We start from the raw sequence: 18,764 nt of genomic DNA on the forward strand, positions 1-18,764 counted from the left end.
AGCCTATGAACCTGTCTGACATTTCTCAAGAAACCCACTGCATCTTCTCCCCACTGCACTGGCCAGCAACTGTTCCGCCTGCCAGATCTCGGCCTCGGAGCAAAGGCGCGCAGCGAAAGGCCGGCAGCCGGGACGGGGACAAGCTGGGGACCCCCTCTGCGTAACCACGCCAGGCGTCCCACACTCCGGTACCCCCTCGCCCGCAGCCACCAGCTTAACAGAGGAGCTTCCACCACACTCTCCTCCTAGCCTGCTACCCCCCCCAACCCCCCGCACACACACAGCGAGTGCTCGCTCCTGTCCTCAAACTTCCCCCACCCCGCTAGACTGGAAGCAAGTTTCTCACCATCCTCATAGTTTTTGAGATAGTAATCCGGACCGGGGCCCCCACGGCTTTTCGCCGGGTTCCTCAGGTTCTGGAACTGCAGGAAGTCGGTCCTTTTGCCCCCGAAGCGCAGAAAGGCGGGCGAAAGTCCCCGAGCCAGGGTGACCAGACGCTTGGAGCTGCAAGGGTAGAGAAAGAGAGAGGAAAGGATCCGGGGGGACGGCGAGGGGGCGCGAGGCACCGACCAAGGCCCTCTTCCCACTCTCCGCGAGCGACCTGGCCGAGGCTGGAGGCGGCGTCCCCCCCACCCGCCACCCGCCACCCGCCACCCGCCACCCGCGCGGGCCCGGCATCCCGCGTGCGCCCGGCTCCCCGGGCTACGCCTCCTGCGCCCGGGCGGCCACGGCCCCCTCCCGCAGACAACCGGACGCCGCTCGCCAAAGGTACTTCTTTCCAAACGGTTAGTCTGTTTGTGAACACCGCGCGTGGCGGGGGGGGGGGGGGGGGAGTGCGGGGGGGGCACTTTTGCTAGGAATGCGCGGCTAAGGCGCAGTTGCCCAGCATCTGCCGCCGCCCGGAAAGCGCTCCTGGCGGAGACGCGCAGCGCGCGGACTGGACTGCCGGGTCCGACTTCTGCCAAAGCTGGAGGCTGAAAGCCGAGATCAGCCTCCGCCGCCGCAGGGGCACCGCAGCCTCTGTGGATAGGGTGAAACCTGCCTCCTCTCTCAGACCAGGTACCCGAGGTCTAGTTTGTGGGGCGGTGGTTGTTGCTTTCCCTTAATGCTAAAGTTGATTTTCCTTTAACAGTATCTTGTAACAACCGCGTCCACCTCCCAAACCCTGGACAAGAGATTCCCGGGGTAAATCCTTGCTTTTCTGGGAACTCTCCCCCTCCCTGCCTTGCACGGTAAAAAGCAGGGTCTCTTCGGTCCCTTAAATAATTCAGCCTTGATTTCAGGAAAGGTAACATACTCCTCTCCGACTCTCCGAGTTCAATTCCCATCTTTTTCATTCCTAACGTGGGGCCCTTTGGAAGCAAGCTCTGAGGAAAAAGTGAAGTTTGCCGAAACATGGAACCTGCTTGTCGGAGGATATTCGAGGAGCACCAGAAGAAAAGCATTTACATTTATTTAGGTTCAGGATTTCCATAAATAAATGGTTTTAAAAGCCAAAAGCTACTTCAGGGCGGGGTAAAGAAGGAGCAGTGCAAATACTCTCAGTACTAAGGCGAGCAACTGTTAAATTCTGGATCTATCAGTTATTTTTAACGCTTTGCTGGTTCAGGTTCTGAAAATCCAAATCCAAATGTAGAAAATACACGGGATCATATCGGAGGTGGATATGAAAGAAAAAAGCCGGGGGCTGCAGTTTCGGAGAGCCGCTGACAAAAGCGGTGAGCACCCGGAGGAGCCCAGTGGCCGCGAACATCGTTTAGCCGAGGGCTGCAGGACTGCGTCCCAGGACGCGTGCAGTCCGGGCGTCGCGTGGGCCGTGGCTGGCAGAGCAGCCTCCGCGCCAGTGCGGCCCCGCACAAAAGGCATTTCCAATAACCGTCCATCCGGAAGCCTGCACAGCCAATGCAAATGCGCCCCGCCACGGCTTCTTCCCCGAAAAGCTGCCTTCCAGAACCTTTTTTTTTTTTTTTTTTTTTTTTTTTTTTTTTTTGCAGCATGCATTTAACAAGATGGTTTTAAAAAGAAGGAAGGAAAAAAGCCCGTAGGAGTCCGCGCAGCTGGAGTAGTGCTAGGCAAGTGGGGCGTGTATTTCGTAAAACCCCCGTCGCCCCCAACCAACCGACAAGCCCAGAGACGCGCTCTGCTCCACGACAGGACTTCCGAGGAGGAAGCCGGGCCGCGCGCAGCTCTTCCCGCCTTCCCAGCGGAGGCACCGCCAGGAACTGAAAGGGCCGCAGCGGCAGTAGCAGCGGCAGTAGCAGCAGCAGCACCACCACCACCAGCCACTCGGTCCTCCCGCAATGCTCGCTCCACGTGGAAGGGGCGCTCCACGTGGCGCCTCCCGCTACCTGCCGCGTCCAGTGACCCGGCCGAGGCCCGGGCAGACCGCGGCGCTGAGCACGGCAGCAGCAAAAACGGATTTCTCCGGGAGTGAAAGATACTCACGAAAGACGCGCGGCGGACGCGGCCTCCGAGCAGAAAAGCGGGACTGAGAGAGCGCTCGGGGCTCTTCGGGAGAGCCCACAGCTGAGGATCCAATTTGGAGGGAATTTTTAATAACTCAACACTTGAATTCGACATTGCAGACGATTTATTTATTTTTTTTTAACACTGCAACTCTGTCCCTGATGGAAAGGGATCGCAGTTGCCTAACTGCTAACCAGCAACAACCCAGGAAGAGAGTTGAGCCCAATTAGATTACAAGCCCTTGAATAAGGGGGTGGGGGGTGGTCCACGATCACAAACCACCCGGTTTGGTGATACGCTGGTGCCGGGTTCAGACCTCGGAAAAATCCCCGGAGTATTTCTAGTACCCTTTCGGCTCTCCTTATATACCCTATGACTGGAGCGAGAATTTTTTTTCTTTAAAGAAAAACTAAACTATGCAGTTACCGCAGGAGATTTAAGGAGGAGGGACTGGGGGGCCATTCGGTCTATAAAAAACGTCTAACAAAGTCCTGCAGTCTGGAAAGGACAGCGGAGGATATAAAAGAAAACTTCAAAAATCCGATCCAACCTGCCAACCGCTCAGTCTCTGCTTAAATTCATTTTCTGTCTTGGAGTGGGAGAGAACTGACAAATCGATCTTTCCGTGGAAAATTCCACTTTCGTGCGAGCCCGCTTAAACACTCATAACACACAGGCACACACACACGCATACACACCCATTCCTCTCGGGTCTTTGTTGCTCGAGACTTTTTCTTCGCTTTTGTAACTGCCCTGAACCTCTTGTTTCTTTTTCAGAAGGAGACAGGGAGGCTAATTGTGGATATATGTAAGCACAACATTTTTTCAGTCATAACTGATAAGTTTCTGAAATGCCTTCTGCATTGCAAACATGTGCATCTTAATAGAAAACATTGCTTTTCTCAATCACCAGTTAAAGCCTCACAGCAAATATTCCAGGAGGAGGAAAACCTCTTTTCTTCTCTTTGTGAGATCCGCTTGATTTTCTTCTTCTTCTTCCCCCTTTGGAATGGGGGATAGGAAGGGGTGGGGGTTGTTACTTAAAAAAAAAAAAAATGATCCATGGAAGCCCCTGCCTTACCTTAAGAAATCGAGCCAGCCATCATGAATGATGGACGGATCCAGCTGCAGAGAGAGGAAGTTCTCATTGACTGTCCTGACTGGGTTCTTGGTGCTCACATCAAGTAGAATCAGGGTCTTTTCCTTCAAACCTGGAGCTCTGTCTACAGGCAAGGGTCTCCTGTCTCCAACTTGGGAGGAAAAGGAGAGATGGAACAACAGAGCCAAGAAGAGAGCCACCGGGGCTAGGCACGCAGGGGGGCGGGAGTTGCTGGAGGGCATGGCTTCAGGGAAGGCACAGAGCACCCTCATTAAATCCCTCTGATTTAAACCTCTCTTCCTACAGGGTCTCACTGGTGACTAATTGTCCTTATCTAAAGTGTGTGTCTGTCTGCCTCCCCCCACTTTTTTTTTTCCTTTCCTTTTTTCCCCCCTCTCTCTCTTTCTCTCTCTCTCTCTCTCTCTCTCTCTCTTTTTTTTCAGTGTTTTGGTGCTGGTGGAGCGAACTCACGCCCCTAGCCAGCCTTCTCAGTGACTCGTGCCAAGAGTACTCGTTCACCAGCACCGCCCCTTTAAGAGATTTCGACTGCAGACATTTTTTAACTTTTTAAAGGTAAGGGGGTTGGGGGGGGTGGAGGATAGAGGCGGGAAGTAGGAGGAAGGGGTGGCGTTGTACCCTCCTGATTTAACCCTCTAGGGTCAGGAAGCAGAGAGAGGGACCGAAACTGTACGGTTGTAACGTTCTGGGTACGGGGCGGGACGTCTTGTTTTTACTTCCCTCCCAGCGAGGCTCTGGGGAGGGCCGTTCTAGCTTCAATCCCGACACGAAAGCCCCAGCGCCAGCCCTGGGCGCGCCGGAGTAGAGTGCGCACCCGCCGTGCGCCGGTTTCTCCTGACAGCATCAGGCATTTCTTCCATTCTGGGCCCTTCCCTAGGAGTTGAAGGAGCAGGAGTAAGAGTGGTTAAGTTGCAGGGGGTCCTCAGCGGCGACTGTGATTCCTGCCAAAGCATAAGAGTGCAGATGGAGACTTCATGGACACAAGTATGGACCTCAGCTATGCGTAGAGCAGCCACACAGAGCATCCTCTGACCTCAGTAGGGGAAACGGTAGCGAGAAGGAATACAGAGTGACCCGGTCAAAGGGCTTATACACTGGTAGGGGCAAAAGAGCCCAGGTTGGTTGCACGTGGCTCTGTTCTGCCTGCAACCACGGGAAAAATGTCAATATATGCTGACTCAGGACAAGTCAAAGCAAACTGGTCGGTGCTTGGATAGTCTGCGCGGCGCTGCGCCCATCTGAACCGCGGCATGGCCACTCCACTGTGCAAGCAGACTTGCTCCTCCAGGCCCTCCTTGAGGTCGACCCTGGGGTTATCCCTCTTGCGAGGGAAGTGCGCCTTTATAGTGCCAGAAAGGAACAGAGTAACACAGTTGGGTTTTCAAACTCAGCCAGGAGTCACAGCCAGTGTCCGCCAGGAGTCGCGTGATACACCACCCGCCCTGGCTCACCAAGCCCCACCCACACCACCTCTCAAGCGGAGCCGTGGATCCCAAACTTAATCAAGGGAAAGAAGTCGGGCCCAGTTTGCTGTACTCAGCAAAGTTGAGGACCCACATTGAGATTCTTTCTGGAACAAAATGGGCCTTTTATTTGGCAGATGAAGATAACTACTTTATGTATTGTGGGTATGCATGAACATCCCAGGGCCTCCGGATATCAAACATGCAAAATGCAGAGCAAAGGTTTTCCCCAAAAGTGGATATGCAATGGCAGTCTCAGAGCCCACAAACACTGAAATGGCAACCTGTCTCCCCTCTATACCCCCAGACAGGATGAAGGAATTTGAAAAGGGCTGGAATGCATGACCTTCAACTGAAGTTCTCTGAGGAGCTTCTATCAAACTAAGCAAGCAAGTAATATGGAAGTTAAGTTAGGTTAGACTGAGAAGTGCCACTAAGACCTTCTAGAAGTAGGACTGCATAAAATGAGGACAAAGAAGAAAGAAAATCCAAGGCATATTATTTAAAGATGATTTTAAAAACCAGAATGTTATATGCTGAAGTATTAGATGTGGGCTTCAGCCCTTAAGGCCTGCCCGCTTCTTTCCGTTCCTGAAAGTTTCTGACATGCCTAAGTCCTTTAAAATATGTGTGTGTGGGTGTGTGGTATGGTATAAGCTCCCATAGAAATTAACTATAATTTTAAAATGTGCACTGAGCACCTCCTTAAACAGGAATAGCCTGGTGAGCAAAGATTCTTATTTATCTTTGTATCTCCAGACCCAGGCACTTAGCAGGCACTCAATAAATGTCTATGAAATAAATTAATGGTAAATCAAAGCATGCTTAACACACTAAAATCATATAGTGCTTTCAAGAAAAATATGGAAAAAAATAAGATTTTTTTTTTGTCATGGTGAACTGTTTTTTAGGTTTCTGTTCAGTAATTTGTTTTCCCAGCTATTAGCATTTTCCTGGTTACCTCCTTCAGGAAGTACTTATCTTATGAATTCAGAAGCCATTAGTTAGTTCATTTGCTGTATTCAGAATTAAAATCGATTATATATGTTTAACAAGGAGTCAGGTTTTCCAAAGGCCTAAACACCCACTGGCTTACAATTGAATGTACTTTTAGAAGCCACATTAATTGGGACCAGAGGACAACCACATAAATGAAATACGTCACTCACCCAAATAGATGTCTATAATTAATATACCTTTCAAAAATACCTACTCTTGGGACTAAGGATGAACTTGGATATAATGAAAATCTGCCTAGTTCTTAATTTTATCCATGATTTTTGCTTACTTACTCAACTATTCTATAATTGTTTGGTATCCTAGTTACTTTAATCAGTATTTAATATTCTCCTCAGAACCTGTATAGTGGTACAAAAATCAAAACCAACAAAACAGTGTTTGTTTTGTTTTTTTTAATTCCTGATGAAAACCATCTTCTTTAGGCCAGCCATTGAAATTCTATAGTCACATACAGCCTCAGGACACCGAGGCAAAGAAAGCCATTTAGTAACATTTAAGGAGTTCCAGATAGCCCTGGTTGACTTCAAGATGACCTGATTGTTTGCTCCTTTGGTCTAGTTTGGATAAAGATCTTCACAAGGCTATTCTTTCCAAATAGCCTCCTCTCCCTGTAGCATGGTTTTTGTCTTACTTCCTATCTAATCCTAAATTATATGTTATAAGTAGCTCATTATTAATCTGTATATTAGATTAGTTTCTATCCTGGTTTCTATGTGCTGAGTAGCAATGACCTGTATCTCTGTCTGTCTTAAATTGTAATTTCCTAAGAGATAAGAACTGGGGCCTATGTATAAAATGTGAATTTCTGGGAACTAGCTGCATCTCCTTAGAAATTCTCTTCCTGATGTTACCGAATGGTCCTCATAGATAAATTCCTTTGATATCTAGGAGTCTAGGTTCTCACACCTGTAAGAAATCTTGAAGATTAACTCATTCAATGGTTTTCTAGACTATGACTATGGGATTTCAAAATAAACATTAATAGGGAAGAGCTGACATATATTTGTCAACTTATTTTGTCTAGCCAGGACCTTAAAAAACATCTATCAACTATTTATCACTATTATTTCCCAAAAGAAAAAAAATAGCACAAAAAAAAGCTGAGATGGTATGTCAAAAATAAAAACCAAGTATTTAAATAAATTTAATTTCATGAAAAATCATTATAATATTTTTTATCATTTCATCTCAGACCAATAGAGATATGCCAGTGACCAATATGTGTACCAGTGCTAATCACTGGGGCTAATGCTACATCCTGTGTTTATGGCCAAATTCTACTTTTTAGTATACAGTATCTTATTTGCTTCTCACTCTAGGATACTATGCCATCTTACTGCAAGATATACATGCTTTTTACACGCTCTCTTTCTATTAAACATTCAGAGCTACAGTCATTTCTATACTTGTTTTCCCCTTCTGGAAGATTTATACCAAGATGTCAAATAGCAAGAAAAAATTCTTGCCACAATAATTGGAACTGGGAAGCACGAAGCTATAGCAGCCAACCTGCTGTCTCATCACTGTATATGTACTTGTCCACAATGACTACTATTTATTGAGACCTTGTGGTCCCATGATGATACTCAGAATTACACCTATATTATCTTATTAATTAACTCTGAGAGGTAGGTATAAATTCAGTTATATACCTAGCTTATATATGAGAAAAGTGACTCAGAAATGTTAAGCAACTTCCTCATTATATACTGCTAATAAGTGGCAGCAAGGATTGAAACCTAGGACCTGACTCCAAAGCCTATGTCAGTGTTCTTAACCAACACACTCTACTGTAAGTGGCTAAAATACTGCATACCCCTTAACAATTTGTCATTGTACAGTGGAAAAAACCTTAGACTAGGAGTTGGAAGACCTGAGTTTAAGTCCTGATTTTGCCAGATCCTAGCTTTGTGATCTTGGGTAAATTTTATAACTGTTGTCTCAGCTGCCTACTCTGTAAAACTAATATAATATCCTAGAATGAGAAGCAAATAAGATTATCTATGGATAAACTGCTTTATGAATTCCAAAATATTATACAACTGTGCCACTGGTTTCTTGTTATCTCTTATTTCTTGTCTTCTACACTTGCCACAAATACATCCCCTTAACTGATGACTGGGGCAAGAATTAAGTTATATATAAAGAACTTTATAAAGTTCTTTAAACTATAAAGTTGAAACAAAAGGTCAATTCTAATACAATGTCAATAAATGCAGTAATAAGCAAGTATGTACTACATAGTTAAAAGATGCAGGCTCATCTGCCTGTGCCTAGGATCTGAAAAAGGAAGAAAAAGTTGATTAAGTTTTACATGGCTCCTTCTGTTTTCCACTAAGACAGGAGAAGGCAAAAGAGTGGGCAAAGGACAGTGCTGGGGAATAACAAAGACTGTGTTTCTGTCATGCTTAGGGGAACAAGGGATGGCAACAGTTTCTCCATATGGAAAGTTGAAGAGGAAAGGAATTTATAATTATGATTGTTCTACCTCGTTATATAAGAAAACTCTAGCTGGATGGGTTTTTTTTCCCATTGTTTCCATCAAGCAGTAAACTTATGTGGGGAAGATCATAACCATAATAAATGCAGTTGACTCTAATTAGAGTTCAGTTCAAAATCCCTTAGCATGTTTGGGGTAAGGATGAGAGTTATTTGAGAAACTGCTATAGGTAGGAAACTAAGTAACAGAAAAATGGATTACATTTATTTATGTCCTTAGTCACATTCATTAAGAGTCATTTTACCATCCTAGCCCATTTTGCCTTTTGTACATTCAGATTAGTCCTGAAAAGCATCATGTTTTACTGGAAATTGCATGGGCTTTAGAGTTCAATAGATTTGAACTGTTTAAACTCAGTTCAGAATTTACTATCTGTTCATGTGACCTTTGTTGAACAAGTCATTTATTCTTGCTGAGCTGCAATTTCCCCATCTACAAAATAAGCTTAAGAATACTTCACTCCACATGTGCTGTGAGAACTCAACGAGATAATGTCTTTAGTTCTTGGCACTTAGCTATTATTCAACTATCATTTTCACTGGTTGGGTTTCATGGTAGAAACAATTATAATTTGCATAGATAAGGTGGGAAGAAATTTATATACCTGAAACCTAAGAATTTGAAATAGTCTAATAATAACTTATAGGTATACATTCTGTTTTATGCTTATAGCATAGATAGGACAAGCTTTATCCTCATAACTCTGGTAAGGAAATACAAAGTCAAAAAGTTCGAAATACTGGAGCACCTGGGTGGCTCAGTTGGTTAAATGTCTGACTCTTGATTTCACCTCAGGTCTAGGCTCAGGGTTGTGAGATGAAGCCCACTGTCAGGCTCCATACTGGGTGTGGATCTTGCTTAAGATTATCAATATCTCTCTCCCCCTCTGCCCCTCCCCACCACTAAAAAAATAAAGTTCAAAATGCAGTTTCTTAAGGAATCTAAGGCTAAAGCCAGTTCTACTGACTGATAATCAGACTAATCTCTTGCTATCTTTGTTACCAAAAATACCTGAGAACTTTTTACATATAATGTCCCAGTTAAAAAATTCAGATTGCCTTTCACATATTCTATAAGTTCATTCACTGTAAGTTATTTATACATACAGCAGTTTCCATTATACTGCCTTCCTAGTCATATAATTCTAAGTATTTAATTGATGCTAAAGATAATTTCTAAGAAGATGAAATATATATAAATTATTTTTAAGATTTTACTTATTTTTTTTATTTGAGAGAGAATGGGGGAGGGAGACCACAAGTCAGGGGAAGAGCAAAGGGAGAGGGACAAGGAGACCCCATGTGGTGTATGGAGCCCAATGCAGGCCTCAATCCCATGACCCTGAGACCATGATCTAAGACGAAACCAAGAGTCAAACACTCAACTGACTGAGCCACCCAGGCACCCCTTTGTAAATCTTATCTATTTATCTCAGTATATCTCCTATTTTAGTATCTACATTGAAATATGAAACCTGTAATAAAACTTTTGCAGGGAACATAGTTGCATTTGTTGACCCGCAATGAGTGCCAACTATGATTGCATTTTCTTTTGTTCCCTAGGCAAACAGCACACTTGGACCTTTTTAAATATCCTAATGTGTTTAGTTCATAGTAATGAGAGTTAAACAAATATTGACAATAGAAAGCCTATCACAGGTTCAGTCCACTCCGCATAATCAAAATCAGCTGATAGACTACTTGTGCATACAATGGAATATTTTACTTCTGCTGGTATTAACATCTAGATTCCTAACTCTCTGAAATAGTTTTGTTGCCACATAAGCATATCGAAGTCCTTTCTTGGTTCAAAACCAATTATGTTAAACATTACCAACCTGAACTCTCACCATATTTTCCAATTCTTCTAGTCCTTTTAGTCACCTAGAGACAATGATATGCTGTGACTTTTAGAAAGTATGTTTCATTTCCACTGGACACTTAAACATTACATTTCTCTTTTGATTTTCTGAAGCCTAGCCAGCATGCTACTGTGTTTAAGTATTTTCAAATGTCTTTCCCTTTCAGGAAGAAATAAAAATAATTTGAGAATCGAGGGTCACTGATACTCAGCCCTGGCTGCACATTAAAATCAACTGGGAGCTTTTTAAAAATAATTATGCCTCAAGGTGCCTTGGTGGCTCAGTCGGTTAAGTGACCTACTCTTGATTTCAGCTCAGGTCATGATCTCTCAGGGTCCTGGGATGGAGTCCCTGTTAGGCTCTGCACTCAGTGAGGAGTCAGCTTGTGTCTCTGCTCCTCTCCCCACTCGTGTGCATGCACACTCTCTCTCTAATAAATAAAATCTTTAAAAAGATATATGCCTCAGCCCAGCTGCAGATATTCTGAGAACTAATTTTGGAGTAGGGCCTCAGCATATCCTAGATCCATTGCTATATAACTCTATTTGGGTTTCTAGTTACAGAAAGCAAATTTAGATGGCAAGGGATACCATGTTATTTCCATCTTTTTGATTTCTAGGTTTCAGGTAATGAGGAGCAAGAGTCCAAAAACTAAGAGCTATATCAAGAAAATTATCAGAATCTATTCTATTCCTAAGTTTAGACAATGAAAGTTCAGATAGTGAGAGACCATCCTCAGAGGAGGAAAATTATGCAAATAAATACCATATATCCTATTAGCTTTAACAGAGTTTCAACTGATTGAAATGTTTCCCCTTTACACTATCTGATTGGCAAAATGTAAATATTGAATAACACCAGTTGTAGATATGGGGAGATTTTGCAGGGAGAATGCACTTTCTTGCACATTGATGGGAGTGTAAATGAGTTGGGCCATTCTGAGGGACTATCTGGCAATATTTAATGAAATTATATATTTGTATTCCCTAAGATCCAACAGTCCCAGTATGGACATAAATTATCCAAGTAACTCACAAAAGACTCACAAAAGGACTTGAAGAAGGATGATCAGTAAAGCACTGATTTTAATACAGAGGAATTAGAGGCACCTAGATGTCCATCACAAGGGAAATGCACAGGTAAAATGAAGAGGGCAACAGTTAGAAGCAATGAACTGAATGTAAATACAAGAACACGGAATGATAATGTGAGGAACAAAAAACACGGGATATTATAGCATAAAAACATTGTATAAATTAAACACACACGAACCAATATATTTTACAAGGATAAAAAAATATCAAAGGACATCCATCAAACACATTAGAGTTGATGCCCATAAGGTAATCATGCAAAGGGAAAAACTAAAAGACTGCGTGGACCAATGTTAAACATTCTCCTGTATTCAAGGTAATACTTAATTTTCTGGGGAACAAAAGGGAGAAATATTGAAGGCTGACTACAGGCTAGATAGTGTGTCTTCCCCCCACCCTTGGGATCCAAAGAATATCTTTGCCCTTGGAAACCTTATTGTCTACCTGGGAAAATGAACAGGTTAACAAAAATCCATTTGGTAAGTGCTATAGTAGAGTTAGTGAAAACTGCCAGGAAGCACTGTAAAGTATTATGTTGTAACATTACTTTGTACATATACAGGAGTCTGTTACTTGATACATATGTAATTTGCCATCACAATGATGACAAATACATCATACTCTAATGAGTTGGGCGCTTTTTTTCCCTTTTCTTTTTAACATGTCTCCCGGTTTTCTCCTGTGTTTCTGCTTTGGTAACAGCTAAGGGTTGCCAGTTGTAGAAATGCTGGAGTGCCATCTGCTGGTAGAAATATTTTAAATTCCCCATCTATCTCATAATCCTTTTTGAAAAACAAAACTTAACACATGTATCTAGGATATCTGGGCTTCAAGGAATCTTAGAGATCAGGAGACTGGTTTTAGAGATGGGTAAGTATCTCCTTACATGAGTACATCTAATTTCAGGGAAATGTACACGTGTGCATGCATGCACACGCACATGTCTCCCATCACCACTGTAAGCTTCACAGAACACTATAGTAAATATTCACAAAGCTAAACTATCTAAATTTTCCTAGATATACATATAAACTCCTTTAGAGGAGTCCGCAGACATATTTAAAGATTTATATAAGTTTACTTGCCAGGAAAACAAATTTAGGAAGGAAGCTTACTACAATGCCAAACAAATGAGCTTCAAGGTCAGACCTAAGTCCATCTCAGTTTTCCTATTTATTAAGAAGCCTTAAGGAAGTTTTTTTTTATAAAGTTAAACAACTTCCTTGAATCTCAATTTATTTATACCTAAAATAAGAATAATAATAGTAATCTAATTGACAGAGTTATTGTAATAATTTGTGGGGGTACATGTAAAACTAGAATGCCTAGCAATGTCACAAAAATATTTAATGGCTAAACTAAACCCCAATACAAATTTAAATATGCTTTACAACACATCCTCAATGACATTAGATCTTCCTCTCATTTATGCTGGATACTTATATTTAATATAAATAATTTGCCAGCTCTAAGAAATTTCATACAATTAATTTTCATTAAAAAATGTAAATGGAAGGCAAAATGTGTTTTAATATTTCATTGTACATCCGGTCAGATCACACTTCTGCTCTAAGGTCTTGCTATTCACAGTGTGGTCCACAGATCCAGTAGCATCAGCATAATGTGGGAGTGGTTAGAAATGCACAATCTCAGACTCCATCCCAACCTAACAAATTAGAATCTACATTTTAACAAGTTCCCCAAATGATTAAAATTCTGATTTAAAGTCTGAGAAGCATTACTTCAGGGGACAGCAAATAGGACCTGAGCTCCATTATTTCAGAAGAGGTCTCCAGAACTAGCTGTTTTGCTCCTCTTGGCTAAATTTATCTATGTTTTAGCAATTAAATACTGAAACATCTTCAGTTCTTTAAAATTTTAGTAAAACAAATTTTTGCATGACATATAGCACTTAACATGCAGCCCATGGAAAGAAGGGAAGAAGGAAAAATGTTAGTATGACATTAACAAAAATGATGTTCCAAAGCCAAATAAGACAAAAATGGACTTGGGTAAACACTACAAGGAATATGGAACTGCAGGGTTTCTGTTACTGATGGTAAGGAAGCAATTGTAAAATATGAAATAGATCAGTCAAAAATCATGCAAATTAATGCCCACAGATGTATCTATCTATCCATCTTTGTGAGAGTAATGATACACGAAGCAGCAATCTCAAACCTGGCAGCCAGCATGAGCTAGGGAAACAACCCCCAGTTGCTGGGAAATCTGAAAGTCCAGGTAGTATAAAGGTATAAACTTCATGAAACAAACCTTGGGCATGGTCCACCTGAGCTTTTAACCAGATTCTCTAAAAACAAGTAATATGTTATTCTATCCTGTGAAGACAAAACAGTTATGAAATATTTGTTTAGTATCCACTCTGTACAAGGTATGATGGAATCAAAACAAAGTCATACTATTAAAGAAAAAGAACAGGCACACAATACCATGCAGGGAAGCAAACAAGCAAAAACTGTTTCTACCAGATGAGACTCAATCTGAAAATAAATCCAATGTCATTGCAAACCCTTCATCATCTCAAGTATGAAATCCATCTACCCACTCATGTAGACAAAGAATAATACTTAAATAAGCAACTTTCTTGAGCACTTATTAAATACTTGGAACTATGCAAAGCATTTTAATGCATCACCTCATTTAATCTTTACAATACAACTAATAGACAGGTTCTCATAGCCTTATTTTAAGAAGGAAAAAAACTGAAGCTTGGAGAGATTAAGTAACTTGCTAGAAATAACTAGTAAGGCAGCTTGGGGAATCAAATCTAGGTCTGTCCTTCCAGAAGCTAAACTGTTAATCACTCAGATATTCTGAACCAGTATATGTAACATATAAGTAGGCCCATATATTTAGAGTCAATAAACATTTTAATCAATCTAGCTTATCTTTTTAATTTTTTAATCAGCTTTCTCCTCTCAATCTAAATGGCATCCCCTTCTGTATGATATAGTCTGAAGAAAACAAATTTTATTTTCTTTTTCAGCAATATTGACCATTTGATTGTCTCTATAGGTTTTAAATTTGATATACAAAATATACTAATGCATAAAAACTAATTCTATACTCATGATTAGGTGTACTTTTACTGAGCATATGGTGGTTTGAGACTAATGCATAGAAAATATAGCTCCTGAAGCCTTAGAAATCCCCCCTCATATGTACACTTTCTGGTTTATGTTCATTTTTCTCTCTTTCTCTGTCTGTCTATATACATCTCTCTCACACACACATATTTACAGGAAAGAGTAGCAGGCATATTTGAAAACAGTAGCAGACAACCAGGAAGATTTTGTATAATCCAACTTGTGGGTGGGTTCAAGGATCCATGGAAAGTCTGACGGGCCTGAAGCACTTTAGGCCCTGTAAACTCACAAAACCAAACAGCCAAAACTCCTTTCCACAAAAAACCCCTGTAATAAGGCAAAACATTTGGGAAAAGAATCCACATGGTATAGTATATAGATTATTGAGGTAAAGAAACAGAAAACTCAGTTAAAATGAGATGAAGGGGAATGAAACCAAGATATTTCAAAAAGCAATAGGCCATACTTTTTAATGCTAAACACACACACACATAAGGGAACCCTAAAGGTGTGAAACTAGAAAAGCTCTCCTAATCCATGTCTCCTTACCAAAAGTTCAGGAAAACTAATTTTGCCTAAAAATGAGCAACAAAAAAGAATCACAATCAACCTCATGCAAAAACATTATAAGAAAAAAGAACGGAGATTGAATAATCTCTTTAGAAATAATAAAATCATGCCAGAGAATACACACCCATAAAAACTATCACTATTTCAAAACACAGTAAAGAGAATTAAGAAAATGGTAGAAGAATGACAGGGATGTTTACTTTCACCACTGCTGTTCAACATAGTACTAGAAGTCCTAGCCTCAGCAATCAGACAACAAAAAGAAATAAAAGGCATCTGAATCAGCAAACAAGAAGTCAAACTTTTACTTTTCATATATGACATGATACTCTATGTTGAAAACCCAAGACTCCACCCCAAAATTGCAAGAACTCCTACAGGAATTCAGCAAAGTGGCAGGATATAAAAATCAATGCACAGAAGTCAGCTGCATTTTTATACACCAACAAGGCAAAAGAAAGAGAAATCAAGGAATCAATCCCATTTACAATTATACCAAAACCCATAAGAAACCTAGGAGTAAACCTAACCAAAGAGGTAAAAGATCTGTACTTTAAAAACTATAGAAAACTTATGAAAGAAAGTGAGAAAGACATGAAAAATGGAAGAAACAGTCCATGCTCATGGATTGGAAGAACAAATATTGTTAAAATGTCTGTGCTACCCAAAGCAATCTACATATTCAATGTAATCTCTATCAAAATACCATCAACATTTTTCACAGAACTGGAACAAATAATCCTAAAATTCGTATAGAACCAGAAAAGACCCTAAATAACCAAAGGAATGTTGAAAAAAGAAAACAAAAGCTGTTGGCATCACACTTCCAGACTTCAGGCTGTATTACAAAGCTGTAATCATCAAGACAGTATGGTACCAGCACAAAAACAAACACACATGTCAATGGAACAGAATGGAAAACCCCTCAAGTCTATCATATAACCAATCTTCAACAAAGCAGGAAAGCATACCCAGTAGAAAAAAGACAATCTCTTCAATAAACGGTGTTGGGAAAAATTGGCCAGCCACATGCATAAGAATGAAACTGTACCATCTGGTTGAAAGACCCAAATGTGAAACAGGAATCCATCAAAATCCTAGAGGAGAGCACAGACAGCAACCTCTTCAACGTCAGCCACAGTAACTTCTTGCTAGTCTTCAAAGGCAGGGGAAATGAAAACAAAATGAACTATTGGACTTCATCAAGATAAAAAGGTTTTGCAGAGCAAAGGATATAGTTGACAAAATTAAAAGACAACCTACAGAATGGAAGAAGACATTTGTTTTATCAGATAATGTCGTATCAGATGTCTTATCAGATAAAAGGCTAGTATCCAAAATCTATAAAGAACTTATCAAACTCAACAGCCAAAAAACAAATAATCCAGTCAAGAAATGGGTAGAAGACATGAAAAGGCACTTCTCCAAAGAAGACATACAAATGGCCAACAGACACATGAAAAAATGTTCAACATCACTCAGCATCAGGAAAATATAAATCTAAACCACAATGAGATACCACCTCACACGAGTCAGAATGGCTAAATTAACAATTCAGGAACAATTCAGGAACTAACAGATGTTGGCAAGGATGCAGAGAAAGGAGAATCCTCTTACACTGTTGGTGGGAATGCAATTCTGGAAAACAGTATGGAGGTTCCTCAAAAAGTTAAAAATAGAACTATCCCACAGCAATTATACTACTTGGTATTTATCCAAAGGACACAACCATAGTGATTTGAATGGGCACATGTAGTAATGTCCACAATAGCCAAAATAAGGAAAGAGCCCAGATGCCCATCAACAAATGAATGAATAAAGAAGATGTGGTAAAAATACACAATGGAATATTACTCAGCCATCAAAAAAAATGAAATCTTACCACTTGCAATGACGTGGATGGAACTAAAGGGTATTATGCTAAGCAAAGTAAGTCAGAGAAAGACAAATACCATATGGATTTCACTCACATGTGGAATTTAAGAAACAAAACAGATGAACATAGGAGAAAGGAAGGAAAAATAAAATAAGATGAAATCAGAGAGGGAAACAAACCATAGGAGACTGTAAACTATAGGAAACAAACTGAAGGTTGCTGAAGGAGAGCGGATAGAATGATAGGGTAACTGGGTGATGGGCATTAAGGAGGGAACTTGATGGAATGAGTACTGGGTGTCATATGCAACTGATGAATCACTGAACTCTACTTCTGAAACTAATAACACACTATATGTTAACTGATTTCAAATTTTAAAAAAAGAAAATGGTAAAAGATACAAAAGATAAGCATAAATCACAATTAGAAAAACCATGAAGTGAGATTCTAGATCTCAAGAAAGAATTAAAAATAAAAGAAAAATATTGTTTTATAAATGAATATCAAGAGAACTAAAGAGTAAATAAACATGAAAGATAATGACTTAGAGAGGGGAGTGGGTTGAGGAATAGGTGAAACAGATAAAGGGGATTAAGAGCACACTTATCTTGAGTATTACTGAGAAATGTACAGAGTTGCTAAATTATTACACTGTATACCTGAAACTAATATAACACTGCCTGTTAACTATATAAGTAAAAAAAAAATTTAAACAATAAGATAAAAAGAAGAAAAAAAATTAATAAAAATTTTAAAAAAGAATTTCAGAGAAAATGACAAACACAGAAATGGGGGGGGGAAGATCTAACAAATATATAATAGGAGTTCCTGAAAAAGAAAACTAAAGCAATGGAACAAAATAAATATGAAAAACTATTATTCAATAAAACTTTCCTTTAAAAACGCCTACATTTTGAAATGACACAATACATCACAGAATGACCAATACCTAGACAAATTCTAGTAAAACACTGGATAAAAGAAAAGAAAATATTTTGGCTCAATAAAGCTAAAAAAAAAAGATAATATCCTTTGGTGATAAGCAAAAAGACCAAGTTACTTATAAGGGAAAGGAAATCAATTTTATCATCGATTTTCGATAGCAACTCTTTATGCTGGGAGACAATAAAACAGCATATCTAAGATCTTCAAGGACTGGAGCTCCTGGAGGGTGCAGTGAGTTAAGCATCTGTCTCTCAGTTTCAGCTCAGGTTGTGATCCCAGGGTCGTGAGATAGAGCCCTGAATCAGGCTCCGCGCTCAGCTTGGAGTCTGCTTAAGACTCTCTCTTCCTCTCTCTCTCCTTCCCCACTGTACTCTTTTTCTCAAATAAATAAATAAATAAATCTTTTAAAAAATCTCCAAGGACAGAAAATAGTAGCCAAAGATTCCATATCAAGCCAAACTAACTTTCAAGTAAGCCACAAAAAGACTGTTACGAACACATAAGAACCCAAGGAATATTGTTCTCCTGAGGACTTCAAGAGAAATCTATTAAAGAATAAATTTCAGACAATTCAAACAACTAGATAGACATCTACAAAGGAACCATATTAACAATATATTTACTTACAGAACTAAGACAAAATGATAGCTGTAAGGGAGAGAATATAGCAGGCAAAGGTTGTACAATCTAACAATGCAGATCCAGTAAAACTATCCAAAACATAGGAAAGTATGAAAAAAGTGGA

General features: G+C 40.5%; 1 protein-coding gene and 1 long non-coding RNA gene across 4 annotated transcripts in view; one reads left to right on the forward strand and one right to left on the reverse strand.

The window, feature by feature from the left end:
* The window catches only part of HPSE2 (heparanase 2 (inactive)), a 631,399-nt gene extending 627,361 nt beyond the window's left edge, over window positions 1–4,038 (reverse strand). Inside the window, exons 1-2 of one of the 3 annotated variants that reach the window (XR_004810045.2) lie at window positions 3,548–4,031; window positions 347–504 (exon numbers count right to left, since the gene is read on the reverse strand). Coding sequence is in view for 2 of the 3 variants with exons in the window: in XM_025466850.3 (XP_025322635.1) it covers window positions 347–504; window positions 3,548–3,837 (448 nt within the window). In the remaining variant the exon portion in view is untranslated. Of the gene's footprint in view, window positions 1–346; window positions 505–3,547 lie in introns of all 3 variants that reach the window. The other 2 variants (XM_025466850.3, XM_049102998.1) reach the window with 2 other exon arrangements.
* Window positions 861–7,209, forward strand: LOC112672169 (uncharacterized). The gene is made up of 3 exons (XR_003144084.3): window positions 861–1,059; window positions 4,009–4,138; window positions 5,354–7,209. It is a non-coding gene; the product is annotated as an uncharacterized LOC112672169 (long non-coding RNA).
* Window positions 7,210–18,764: the final 11,555 nt, after the last annotated feature.

Source organism: Canis lupus, chromosome 28 (genome assembly GCF_003254725.2).
Source record: "Canis lupus dingo isolate Sandy chromosome 28, ASM325472v2, whole genome shotgun sequence".
Classification (NCBI taxonomy): domain Eukaryota; kingdom Metazoa; phylum Chordata; class Mammalia; order Carnivora; family Canidae; genus Canis; species Canis lupus.